Raw genomic sequence first — 14023 nt, 5'->3', positions numbered from 1 at the left:
TATCTGAAAGAAAAACAAATACTGCCCCATCTTTCTGCTGTAAACATCTGTCATTGAAAAAAATAATAATAATTGAACTTCAACAAACTTCAGCAAGCAGCTTTCTGTGTACTCTGTGAAACAGCATATTATAAGATATACGCTATATGGGCAAACCTCCACATTATAGCTACAGGAGCTGCTCAGCCATGGGAAGCAATGCCATTAAGCTCCCGGTACACTGTTTTTGTGCTGATGTTAATGTTAGAGGAGCTTTGGAGCTCTGCAATTATTGAGTCCACAGAGAGTTTTTTGCTTTTATGCAAAGTACGCGTCCACATTCAGCAATTACGTTGTCTGACACTTTGTGGATGAGTTACTGTGGTTCTTTGAAAAACAAACAAACAAACAGTTTCATCATGAACTGTCGAAGAAGGAAGAAATTTCACTAACTGACTTTTGCAGTGGTGGCATCCCATTACAGTAATACACTTGAATTCATTGAGCTTCACTGAGATGACCCATTCTTTCACAAATGCTTTTAAAGGCAGGCTGAATAACTAGAAATAAGTCTAGGTGCTTGACTTTATGCACATGTAGCAATGGGACTGAAAAGACCTGAATTAAAGATGAAGAAATGTGTCCCAATACTTTTATCCATATAGTATACTTTGGGTGCCCTTACCAATAAAGTACTTTTTTTTTTTTTTTACAATTGCTTATTTCTATTTTCTGCCACCATGTTATCATCTCTCAGCCGTTACCATAGTGAGCACAATGTGATCATGAATCCTCAAGTAAGATCCAAGTTGTAATAAAGTGGAAATATCATTTATTATTGTTACAGAGGAGAGCTTATTTAGCCAGAAGTAAAATGCCCCTATAGCCAAAATGGGAATAAGCAAAAGAAAATCAACAGTTCCAAGTTAGTCTTTGGTTGAATTTGAAAAAATTATCAATAAAAAAAAGAATTAAGATGAACTGCAGGTTAAACTTCAGTTGATATTTTAGCATTGAACCATCAAACTGAGTAAAATGGGAGCCATTTAGTTCTCATAGATTAAAATAGAAAATATAGGTGCAGCACTTAACACATCCACATCCAACACAGTTTTAATGTTCATGTTTAATGAATTTAGGAAGGATCTCTGCAGTGTTTTCATGCTACTGTCTTTGAAATTGCACAACCATTGAAATAGTTGTTACTGCTCAGGGAGCGAAAAAGGACTGCAAACAAGCTAAACTACAACATAGTAGAGCCCAGGTGTCTGAAACATGTGAAACATGCTGTAAAGATCTCTTCTGTTGTCGACACACCAGTAGCTATGACTTTTTTTTCTTTTCTTCTTCCTTTTTTTTAAAGAAAAGATTAGGTTTTGTAGGGGTTTTTTTTTTGGGGGGGGTCATGTTCTAATAGACACACATTTCCAGTCAGTTTCTAAAAAGTATTTTTCTTTACACTTAGTACAAAAAAAAAAGACATGTCTACCCGTTAGTGTTTTGTTTTAAGATACTATAACATAAATAGACAATTTATTTTCAGTGTTCAGAACAGACAGTTCCAGTGTGACTGGAAAACTAACATACTCCACCATATTCCAGTTGGCAGCAGAGGGTTTTAACAGAGTTCTCCACTCAGATATTGGCGCAGCGTGATGCACCACACTTACAAAATGTTCTTCATTTCTACAGACCTCCACCATTAGCCCCAGCCAAGCTAGGGGTATCATTCATGTCAAGATTCACTTGTGCCCCCACCCGTTAGTGAAAAAATGACAAAACCCACAAAGAGTTTCTCGTCAAAGACTTAACAATGGCTGTCACTTCGATCAACTCCCAGGTTACTGTGAGTTCCTCTCCATGCAAGTCTGGTTATATTGCAATCGAACCATTACAAATCCCAGAGTGCAAAGCACAGTTCCCACCGAGGGTCTCATTCTTTACACGTAGTCCCAACTTCACTGCGGATACATCAGTACATAAGCACAACCTCAATGTGACAGTAAAGTTTTGGGGGTATTACCTACTGATAATTAGAATTTACTTTCGGAAAAGCAATTAGATAGATTCTGCTGTGCAAAACGATGCCTCGAAGAGCTGATAGTGTAAATTCCATTTCTTCGCTTCAAAATCTCGAAGACACACCTTCCTGCTCGTTCTCCTGCTTCTTCCTCATTTAGCTAGTCCTTTGCGCGTCACTTTTTCTGGCACTGAGCTCTTCATTTCCTTATTTGCAGGTAAACACCTCCGTCCTCTCACTGCATGTGTTGCATTTGACGAAGCAGCACCACTGGAACTTACAATTGCACTGCCACACCTTTGTGTACTGGTGTGTATTGTATCCCCGACCGCAGCACATAAGGTCGCAGCCGTCCGTATGTGGTGAGGTGCGGTTGCACAGGCGTCCCTGGGTTCCCACGCTCCCTGTGGCTGCGTCCTCCTCGCAGTAGTTGGGCGACCTCTCAATGTATACGAGGTCTGTCTCCATGGGCTTACGGTAGCCCTGAGTCTGCTTTACCTTGAGGTGGGTGGGCTGGCGCAGTCGGCTGGCCCGGACTACCTCCACGTGCACAGCTTTATTGTACTTGTCCTTGAGTACGTAGCCAATCTCGCGGAATTTCGGAAGAGTAGTCCAACATGTTTTAGTGGTACAGGATCCCGAGACGCCGTGGCACTTGCACTCTAGCTTCATCCTTTCTTCTAAAACCTGGGGAGTGGTAGAGACAACAGGTCAGCTGTAGAGCTCTAGCAGTTATAGGACTTTCAGGTAATAGAACCCCTAGATGAAGATTTCAATTTTCCTTCTCTCTATGGATTTCCAGTGTGCTGGGAAAAAGGTAGAAATGTTTAAAGCGTCTAATTATTATTATTATTATTATTATTATTATTATTATTATTATTGTTGTTGTTATTATTGTTTCTCAACATGAGTGCAAAGCTCAAGACATCTGCATAGTTTGACTAGAGTGGAAGTCCATAAGAAAATCATTGATATCCAATCGACCAATATATAGATCTTTGAACACCTTTTGTTTTGATGTGGATACTTTATTTTAGTCATTAGTTATTATAAGTCTCTTGCTCTCATTTATATTGTGCATGTCATCGCATCTCCCTTCCCTCACCCTCAACCAGTCATGGCAGATGGCTGCCCCTCTTTGTTTCTTCCTGTTAAAAGGGAGTTTTTTCTTCCCACTGTTGCCGAGTGTTTGCTCACAGGGGCTCATCTGATTGTTGGTGTTTTCTCTCCTTTCCTTACAATATAAAGCGTTTTTCTAGCTTTTACAAGAAATATCCTATAGTAGTAATTTTGCCTGTGGTTTCCATAAAACATATCACTGATGCAGAAACAAAAATATCTCATATGTTTTTGATCGCCATTGAAAATTTGAATCCATTGTGCAATTAAATGTGTTACGCATGCAGTGTACAAACAGGCAAACTCAATTAATCGTTTACAGCTGGACAACACACATGGTTTAAGTGGGTTCTTAACCAATATTATGACAAAAAAATAAAGTATTATTCCCATATGGGTAAGATTTTGATGTATTATGTTATATTACAATCATAAGACGGGACTATATGACAGTTTATTTTGTGTAACTCCCTTTCTTAGGTTTGGTCTTAAGATTTGTTGGTTTATCTCCAACATATGGTACACACAGGGCAGAAAGTCTTCTCTTTGCTCCCTAATCCCGCGGCATGTGGTAAATATTGCGTGCTGTTGTCAGTATTCAAGTGTCAATCCTTTGTCCCTTGAGAGTAAGAAAGAACAAAAAACAAAAACAAAAAAAGTCTTTTTTTCCTAAAAGACAAAGGAACAGAGAAATCACGGGGGTGTCGTTTAGTTGAGTCCTATTAACCCGCTGCTAACAAATCTGCCATGACTCTAAAAAGTCTTCATTTGCTTGAGCAAAGCGGGCGTCTCTGTTGTTGCTGGGTGGCTGTGCGGCTCTTTCCTGGAATGACGCCTTGCCAACAGCACAAGTCATCACTTCTATCACACACTTATGAAATGTACACAAGTGATGTTATATAGCTCTCTCTGTCTTGTCTACGCACTCATGTGGTTTGAGGAAATTTGATTTTTTTTTTAAAAAAACTGAGCCTTCCCGACTACATAAAAGCTGGGATCAGATGTCAAGCCTGCCTCCAGTATTAATTCAGAGTGAGGATTTCCAAAAATGCACTGCACAAAAACCACAAGGAATGTCTGGCATAAGGAGTCTGACATATGTATGGAAACATTTACTTAAAGTGTGTCCATCAAAGCCTCTGATCTGTTACTGATTAGTCCAATATGACCAGATACACATCACTGCATACAGATGCACTGAGATGCCCTGAGATGGCTTGTCAAACACACATCTGCATGTAGACTTCTTTTGGTTTGTTTTTCCATTAATAAGAGTAATAGTAACAATCAACAAAGCCCTCTTACACTCGTCATTTAAAAGGCTTCACATCTGAACAAAATCCAGATGTAACTACATAAAATCCAGTTTACATATATAGCGATGCATATGTTTGTGCCTTCATCTGGCAAATTGCAGATGGACTGATCGGATCAGTGTTGGTTTTCCAATAAGACTCCTATCTGTCTTTAACTTTTGGATGTTGTTTTTTTTTTTTTTTAAATATTTAATACCTATGTGATGCAGTTGACACTCTTGGAGTAACTGTGCATGCATCATCAAACAAAGTGAGGTACAATCAGAGAAGGCCCAAATCTCTGTGACCTTATAAGTTCTTAAACTTTTAGCTTTCCTTCAGTATGCACACAAAAAAAAGAATCTGACACTTCCTCATAGCATTTAATTTTTTTGAGCTACAAAGAGCAAAGCGGCAATAGTGCCAGCTCTAATCGAGAGAGCTGCCAGTACCATGGCATGCAGCGTAGACCATATCAGTCTGCTGTGTTAACACTAGCATTGTCGGCCTGCTTTCACACCCTGAATAGATGCAGTCAAATGGCAGTGACATGTTTTGGTATTGTGCAGACAACTGCAATAATATCCTGTTCCTGACTTTACACTTCATAATTCCATGAAAGGAACTGGAAAGGATAAATGGCAGTTCTCCATCTGGCAACCACTTGGGAAGGCTCCATTTTCCCAGTGAACATTATACAGCTGAAGTTATTAATTAGATCCATTTTTCAACTAAGTATTGTCTTTTTTCTTTTTTTCACCTCCCACACTCTCTCTGTCTTTTTTTCCCTGGTCGTTAACGTTCTTCATGACGTTCTGCTATCTGTTCTCTAAGAAATAAACTGCTGATCTGTTGATTGATCGCAGCTTTTTGTCACAAGTCTGCGACTTTGAGCTCTTTATCTGGGAGCGCTCCGCTTGTCTGGGACACATCTCTGCATCTATGGATAAACACATGTTTGCCATTAAATCCATTCATCCAGTTGTTTGTATCTTTGGCTGGCAGTTATGCCATGCTATCAACTGCTATCAAGTGACTTAAAGAATAAATAACAATTGTTCTTTGTAACTACTTCCAGAGTGCTGCTAGCTCTATTTAGTTGCTCCAGACGTCCATTTATTTGTTGCGGTATCATTTATCAGCGTGATCACCAAACGCAAGCTTAATCCAATGAGTAACCTTCTTTGTTTGGAGGTAAAAACAAAAGTTGGGTCATCAAGATAATGCAAAAATTCACTTCACAGTAAGTATGCTCTGTTGAGGATAGACATTTATTGTGCACAGTTTAAATAATACTTAAGTAATTAATTTAAGTAAGATTTGTTTAAGCATTTTCTGGGGTTTTTGTGACTTCGAGGCTAAAAGAAAAGTATATGACATCTTTCTTTACCTTTCTGCCTGCCTCATTGTTGTGCAAGTTCATCAGACGACGTGGGGTCTTTCTAATCTCGCGGGCATCCACGAAGCGGCGAGAGAACTCTATGCCGTACTTGATGTCTGCCGAGCATCCTCCCCATTTCCAGCCTTCCTCCTGATTATAATAACCCTGCTTCTCCCTGTCACATCCACACTGACTGAGGTTGCCTTGGCTGCATGCTGCGGTGATAGCATGGGCCACCCCAGCCGCTGTGATGGCATAGGTAAAAGCTGCTTCCCGGCTGCCTGAAAAAGAAAAACAGATACCGCTTGATAAATGCTCCACTCACAGCATTTTACAGCGCAAAGAATTTGATTTTTGACAACACCACAGATATTCAGAATCTTTCCCATCATTCGATAAGCCACCATTTTGCTTTCCTCTCATGAACAGCTTGCCTTCTGTACCTTGGTAGAAATGTGGTCATACTTCCCACCACAAATTCCTTGGACCTAGCCTGCAAGAGTGCAGTGTTGGAATTCCAGTGTGGGGAGAGCTGGGGTAGGTGCTGTCCAAAGTGCTGAATTCCTCCACAGGAGCACCTTGTACTGCTGCCCACACTGCACACAGTTGGGGTCTGCAGGTCTCGCTGACTCTGATACTGATCACTGACAAGAAAGGAAGCCCTGTGGTGCCTAGATCAGGTAATACCAGGACCTCAGAAGATAAGAGCAGCTGCTAAACCTAACAAGATTAATTCTACCTATGTTTCATAGTCTGACTTCAGGCTTTAAAGACAGTGCATGCTTACTGGCCATGAAAGCATTCAAACTGAAGGTTTAGATTAGTTGTTATTGGCTTTAAAAAAGTTCTACTTGGGCTTATGTCACTAGATAAAATACTATGTGCACTGTCATCACTTAAAAACCAAAAAATAGATTCAATGTCTTGGGAAAAAAATTGAGAATGCCAATGCCCGAGGTATAGACTTCTTGTTGTGTCAATAAGAGAAAAAAATTATATATATATACAATAAACAACATGTAAAGGACCTGGGTACACTTTAGCTAAAAGGACGGTGACAATAACCATACCATACAATTCCACTCACTTCCTGCATATCTGAAATAACTGTACTATTCCCCTAATGGCTACAAAGGGATCTGACTTAAAAGACATCGTCTCTGGGTATAGGAAGGACTGGGGGTTATTACAACCCTGGTCTCCCTCCAAGTGGCAGTAATCTAGAAGGAGGCAATCCTCAGAAACAAGGCTAACCAAAGAGTGTTTTAAGGGGCCTTTCAGCCTGTGGAGAAGAATGTTTTGTAAGTCTTTGATGTGTGTTGTGTAATGTACTCAGTCGCAATTATTGGAATCACTCTAGGTAAAATGTGTTCTGTTGTTCTGCACTTCAGAGGGCCAAAAGCTCCATGCCAGTTTATCATTTTCTTTTTTCAGCGGTTCTCAGAGGTTCATCGTGTTCGGTAGTTTGCAAACGTCACAGTACATGACCTATCAAAAAGAATCATCCAGTTTCAACAGGCTAGTGAACATAAAAGCTTGATGTAAATTTTCAAATGAGTGGCCGAATATAAAGTTGTACATACAGAACTTGTCACAAGTGTTCAATATACCGCCTCCAAGCTAACGGATATGATAGTCAAACTTATCCTATACTTTTGCAAGCATGTCGCTGCAACCACTGTTTTTCTTATGCTTCTTGCAGGCAACCACATGAACTCAAGAATCCCCTCTTTACTGTATTTCTGCTGGATGTCAAAACACACTGCAGAAAATATGAGTTCAAAGGGCCAAAATAACTGATCATATCATCTGTAGAAACCTATTTATTTATGAGTAAATTCTGGTAGCATCCTTGCAGGCTTCGGATAGAATTCTATTTTTTTATGTATTATTTTTTATACATTGTAGACAGTTTCAGTGTATTTGACTATATGTTCTAAACACTGATTAGCCTTTAAATACAAAAATACAACAAATGAAGTGAAAATTATAAGGAAACAAGACAAAAACGACTTTATGGACACCAAGCAAACACTCGATAGCTTGTGTTATCCGCTAAAGCTTATGTGTACAAATTTTTATTCAACTTTTTTTTCATTTCAAAAGCAATGTGCTTTATGTACTCCTAAATATACTGCTAATATGCAGCCATTTGCAGCTGTTTTCCATTTCATTTCCTCTTCTTTTTTTAGAGGGACTTTTTACACCTCCTATTCTGGTCTCGGGGGCATTTTTGAACTCTCAGAGATGTTTTCACCCAAAGCCACTGTTAATTTCCTACCCTGGCACTGGTGCTGTAGACTTAATATCATAGCCACAGGTTTGCCTGGTGGGCACTGACTCACAACCACTTGCTTCTTTGGTTAGCAGCAGAGCTGTGCCCCACCAGCTTGTGGTGACATTCTGCTGCCCCCACCTCATACACAAATGCAGTCACACAGCTGCAATGTAGATCTGTTCACATGCACACACACACACATGCAAACGCTCCCTGACCGGCCACATAATAAAATAATACGACACACTTCCACTTCCCTCCACCCTTGCGCGCATACACTGTTAAAAGCTCGTTTACACATAGATGCACAAACAGAGCATCGCTGTAATGTTTAAAACAGGATAAAGGCAGTTTCCAGAGAAAGGGTGGTACTCAATGAGTTATGCTATTAGTGGGGCAATGATGACAATCAGAATAGAGAATGCTTTCATTCTGTTTCCCTGAAAGTGACTGACTCATAAATCAAAGATGGAAAGGTTACGAACAAAATAAGTGGAGTGAAGCCAGTTCAGACAGGCAACTCCAGCCACACTGTGTTTTGCACGCTAACATGCTTCAGTTTCCACATGTCATATCCCAAACACCCCTCCTCTCAGTTTGGTGGTCTACTTGCAGAATTTCCCATCTCTCCCTCCGACATGTCAGTGCACTACCCTGATATGTCAACCCCTTTCACCAACCCAACCTGTAGGCTCTGTGTGGATGTTTACTCATCACTCCCAATTTCTGTATCATATTTAGAGTGGGCGATGAGTCAGAGTCTAGACACCAAAGATTATATTCTGCTGTTGAACTGCCTAGCTCAGTTACATTAATATAGCAATGCAAAGGTGTAGCATGTGCATCCTGCATGTGCAACATCTTTTTTTTAAAACGCCTGTGTTCTGGAGAAAGAAAGAGGCCCCCGAACAGATGTGCATCTGATGAAATTTTGAAGGAGAAAATGCACCCATAACAGCAGCAAAAAGCCCCAAAAGAGGCTGGCCCCAGAGTCCTGACACAACTCCAGGAGGAACCACCCTGGGATAGCCTTGCTAGCTGCCAGTGGAAAATTGGAGTGACCAGAAAAACCTCAATGAACTTGGAAACATCCAGGAGAGAAGAATGGGGGAATATTAAACCAGATGTCTAATGGAGTTTAGTGGCAAGTGTCTGCTGTAGCAGCCAAGAAAGCAGGCAAGAAGATCAGGCTTGTTTCACTGAGAACAGGTAAGGGAGCTCATATGCAGACATTTGTTTTGTTTTCTTTTGTTACGGCCCTGCGTTGGGGGCTAAAACCAGAAATACTGACGCAGTATGCTTTGGCCTTCACATTACCTGACCACACCACTTTGGACAGCGGCTCCCGCTGCGATGGCCCGCCGTGTCTTTTGACCATCTGCCGAAACTAGGACATAAAAAGAAGTCTCTGGATGTAGTGGCTTGCCGCTAAAACTGCAATCTGTGTTTAGAGACGGAGGCAGGAACACCGCTAGCCAGAATTCACATGACACAGCATAGAAGATTTACAACCGGGGATACTATACAGGCAGCACTTGTGTACTATAGACAAGCTGATGTAGTAACATTGCCGCTGACCTCAACGGGCCTTGCTTTCTTCTCTGTTCACAGGCCATAGTAAAGATATGTTGTTGACAGGAGAGGAAAGGGAAAAGATATACTGAAGGGACTTGGATACAGAATTGGCTGTAGAGCGCCCTTTTCTCTCCAAAAACCAGGCCAAGGTCAGTCATGTTGTGTGTCTGCCCCATCATGGGACAAATGGTTAAAATATACAAAAAAAAAAGGTCAAGTGAGGGCAGAAATGGCCTGACAACCTTGACTTGCTAAAGGTTATCGCATTCATCTGTTATTATTATGACTGACCTGATGTTTTACAAAGCAGCTAGTGGAGATGCTGAGCTAATTTCCTTTACTAATCCTGCCAGCCAGAAACAAATTCCTTCTGTCCTCGTCAGCACGCTTCCCCATAAAACATGTCTGGGATTCTGAGAATTCCGATTGCACAATGTGATACATACGGACGGTGTACAGCCTAAGAAAGATGTAGCGAAACATGCAGACATCAAGCTTTACAGAAGATCACAGCAAAGGTATGATTCGGTTACGGTAAAGGTGAGGTGAGCCAGAGGATGGGTAAAGACATTCAGTAGACTAAAAGGACTGGAGAGAAGTAGTTTAGGCTGGATTCCTGGTAGGGAAGGGGTGGGGAGGGGGTGCCAAACAACAGCAAAACACACACACATACATACACGGAAGTACACACAGAAACCGGCAGGTTTCCAGCAGAGTGGCTGAATTGCCTCTCCACACAGGCCAAGCCTGCTGTTGCTGGAGCAGTGAAGGGGAAAGCCTTTTAAAGACCCCTCATCCCAGACATGCACTCACTCCCACAGGGGACACAAGGGAGTGGGGTGGGATTGGGGGTGGGGGGTGGAGAGTAGATTGCATAAAAAATAAAATCTCCACAACACAGCGACGCACTCGAAGTTCAAGTTTCACATCACATTCACACATTACCTGTAAGAACATCTTGTCACACACAAATGGCCCACAGTGAACAAAGGGAAAAGTGTCACCTGCTGGTGGCCAAGAGTCTTTACACATATTGTGGGATTTTCACAAGATACAAAATAATAATAACAATAATGATAATAATAATGATAAAAAACACGATGCCAAACCTTTTTTAAAGCAGATATGGAAGTTGCAGAGTGCTGTTTCTCAAGTAACATTTAGATCATTTGGTTTTTTTCTCTTACTTTTCCCCCGTCTTGCAGCAAAACTATAGAAATTGAATCAAAACACTAAAACCCAGAAATAAAAGCTCCAGGTCATCATTTTCAAAAGCAAAAACAAAGCATCGTGCAACACACTCTGCAGCTCCGGTGAATCAAATGGAAACATGATACCGCTTTTAAAACATTGTGAGCACATGCAAGTTCATGGATACTACATAACAAAGTTATTTTACGTCACTGTGCACATATAATAAAGTTATGACACCAAAAAATACTGAGAATAAGCTCTAACCAAAGCCATACTGGTGCTGGAATCCTGTCTCCAGGGCCCCATGGAAGGGGAAGAAAGTTGGAGGAAAACCCCTCGCTTTGTGTACCACTCGCTGAACTGACTACTGCGCTCTCTACTACTGTTTTCCGTTCCGCTTTATGTACCGTTGCTATGAACATATGCTCCCAGCAAATTATAGACAAAGTTGTGGTCCGTGAGGTTTGCAGCTTGAGGAATTAGCACAGCCGTGTTCCTGTACAATAAAATAATATTGTTTTACCAGAACTAGGCTCCACATTCTCAGAGAACTCACATCAGAGAGCCGAGGAAGTGACACGCTTTGGCACGGCCGCTCACTGTAGGTCCTCCAGTTTGATTCATATAATGAGGAGGGCTTTGAGAAGAAAAGCTAAAAACAATTATGAGGGTGTTTAACTTTGCCGGTGCACTATTAAATTCTGAGAATTTAGGTAAGCTGCCTCCCAGGCACAGAAAATTGGGATGGCACAAAACCGTTTCAAAAGCATCCTTTCTCTCCTCTGATCTGCCTGAGGTGAAGATAAAGCTTTTTGACTGAATGCTGAGGCTTGCTAAAACAAGCACAAATCCTTCTTCCCACCCTTTCATCCTAATAATGAGCCCAAATCAGGACCTCACCTGCACACATCTACAATCGTAGGCCGCTGCGCGCTCTACGAAGCATTCATCAAGTTCACGGGAGGACAATGTCGAGGATTTTCCTCAATTTCAATCTTTACTTGAATTTGTTTCATCTTCAGCGGAAACATATTTACCGAGATGTGTGCGGATCCCACAGCGCATCAACGAAGATATCATTATCCTCACCACTATAATCAACGAGTCAAATATGCCACTGATGACATGTTTCTCCTTCTCATTACAAAAGAAACCTCCAGACTTGACATTTTCATATTTGGTGATACTCATCATCACACAGTCAAAATAAAGCCCCACGTCTCTTAGCATCTTCTCCCTCCAAACCGGTGTCTCTGCCTTAAAAACCCACTAAGACTCTCTCCCTCTCGCTGTTTCTCTCTCTCTGAACTCTCACCTAAGTGGGCCAGTAGCGATGTGATTGTTGGCACATGTAAATGTCCAGTGGTGGGCCAGCAAGTAGAGAATACAGTGATGGGCCTGGGATTGTGTGGAACAAAGCACAGAGTGAGATTACAGTTGATCCTCTTGCATCCTGCTTCCTCCTGCGTCTAGCTGCACTGGCAGACAGAGACAGACGCAGATCCCACCGATAACGCGAGGCTACGGGGAGCCCCGTGTGCAGGGGGCCACAAGGGTCGGGTCTCTGAACAGCTCAGACAGACTGTGGGTGGGTGGGGGAGAGAGAAATGGGGTGAGGAAAAGGTGAGGGACCCCAGCAAACGGACACACCCACACACTCTGAGACAGAGACAGAGCTGATGAATGAACAAGCAGAAAAGCGGACCCGGCAATGATAGTGCTGTTTGGTTGCGTAGGATGACAAACCACACCCTAGATACAGACACATGCTGTGGGCAGAGGATGTGAGGCAAGACGCTGGGAAGAAAAAGCGTAAGACATGACCTTTTACTGCCGATGATGACCACAGCCCACACGCTGCAGAACAACAAAGCAACGGACTCTCCTGCTATCTGATAAAGTTAGTGAAAGATCCTACGCGCGGGATGCGCACGCGCGCACGTCGGACCGCTCCAGCTTCTCTGGGCTCACATGGAGGAAGGCAGAGAGGATTAGCGCAACCCACATGATGACGGGCTGAAAAATAGGCCTTTTATCCACCACCGTTCCACCATAACACAATGCACGCGTCATTTCCACGCTGTTATCCGCTCGGTGCCAACTGCTTGGCTGCCTGGGAGTGGATCTGCTGTTTTGCTGGCAGATCAGCACTGGTGGTGCATCAGATCTTTTATCGGCTTTAATATTCCGTCCTTTAATGATAACAATATTTATTTTTCTTTATCTCTGTGGGATAGCGAGATTTGGGTGAATGATTAAGTAGTCGAGCTGCAGTATGCCTGAAGGGCGAAGAACCAACAAAAAGTAATCCCCACAAAGGGGAAAAATCCTCAGTGGCAGTGAGATGATTGATGGCATTTCGGGAGAGTTCACCAGTGTCAAAGTATCCACTTGTGGTGATAAAAAAAAAAAAGGAGAAGGAAAAAACAGTTTGAAGAATGGCTTTTTTGACTGCCTTTGTTAAGCTAGTCCTGGGCATGACACCTTCTTGCCAGCTGAGTAAGCTTGTGTGTTTTTTTCTGCCAAGCTTCACTCCCAGCCAATCACAGCCTTGAAAACATGAGATGTAAGTTTACACAGTTATGCCATGTTATTTCTTCTTTGAATTTTGAATAATTGTGGGGTTGACAGTGTGGATGGCTGAAATTACAATGCTGACTGATTCCCTTTGCCTTGCTTTGTTTATACTGTCCTTGAATGTCTGCTCTCGAGACACAATCGCCATGTGATTTAAAGGGGACTTTTCTGGAAATCTTCATCTGGCCAGAGTGAATATTTCAGCTTGTATTAGCTGTCGCTTTGTCAGAATGAGCAAAACAAAGCAATAACCGAACCGCGTGGTCATTTTAAACAGATTTTTTCGTCCATTCATTATTACCCTTAGGTTAGACTGATGCTGTGCCTCCATTCTGCGGAGATATGATTTCACCACAAAACGACCATCAGCTGATTCCGAGAAAAGGAAGGAGCTCCACCAAAGAATTTATAATCTGCAAGTATTCTGTTGTCCTCGGCCCAGGAGCTTGTAGTGCGGTGTGTCGGATGAATTGTAGACGTGTGGGGGGAAAAGCAAATTAATGGCTACTTCAAGTCTTGACAACAGCAAATAAAATGTTGGCATAATAATTATTAATTATGAGTGTTCAGGAAATTTAAGGACACCGCAGGGATTCTCAAATCAC

General features: G+C 41.9%; 1 protein-coding gene across 2 annotated transcripts in view; it reads right to left on the bottom strand.

Annotated features, from left to right (window-relative positions):
• Positions 1-1087: 1087 nt before the first annotated feature.
• The window catches only part of wnt7bb (wingless-type MMTV integration site family, member 7Bb), a 28216-nt gene continuing 15280 nt past the window's right edge, over positions 1088-14023 (bottom strand). For both annotated transcript variants that reach the window (XM_005927828.2, XM_005927827.3), the window contains exons 3-4: positions 5804-6075; positions 1088-2686 (exon numbers count right to left, since the gene is read on the bottom strand). In XM_005927828.2, coding sequence (XP_005927890.1) covers positions 2207-2686; positions 5804-6075 — 752 coding nt within the window. In that variant the 3' untranslated portion in view covers positions 1088-2206. The remainder of the gene's footprint in view (positions 2687-5803; positions 6076-14023) is intronic.

The sequence above is a fragment of the Haplochromis burtoni genome, unplaced genomic scaffold, assembly GCF_018398535.1.
Source record: "Haplochromis burtoni strain Fernald_Lab_line unplaced genomic scaffold, NCSU_Asbu1 Contig_104, whole genome shotgun sequence".
In the NCBI taxonomy this organism is placed as follows: domain Eukaryota; kingdom Metazoa; phylum Chordata; class Actinopteri; order Cichliformes; family Cichlidae; genus Haplochromis; species Haplochromis burtoni.
This window is presented reverse-complemented; position numbering and strand designations above follow the sequence as displayed.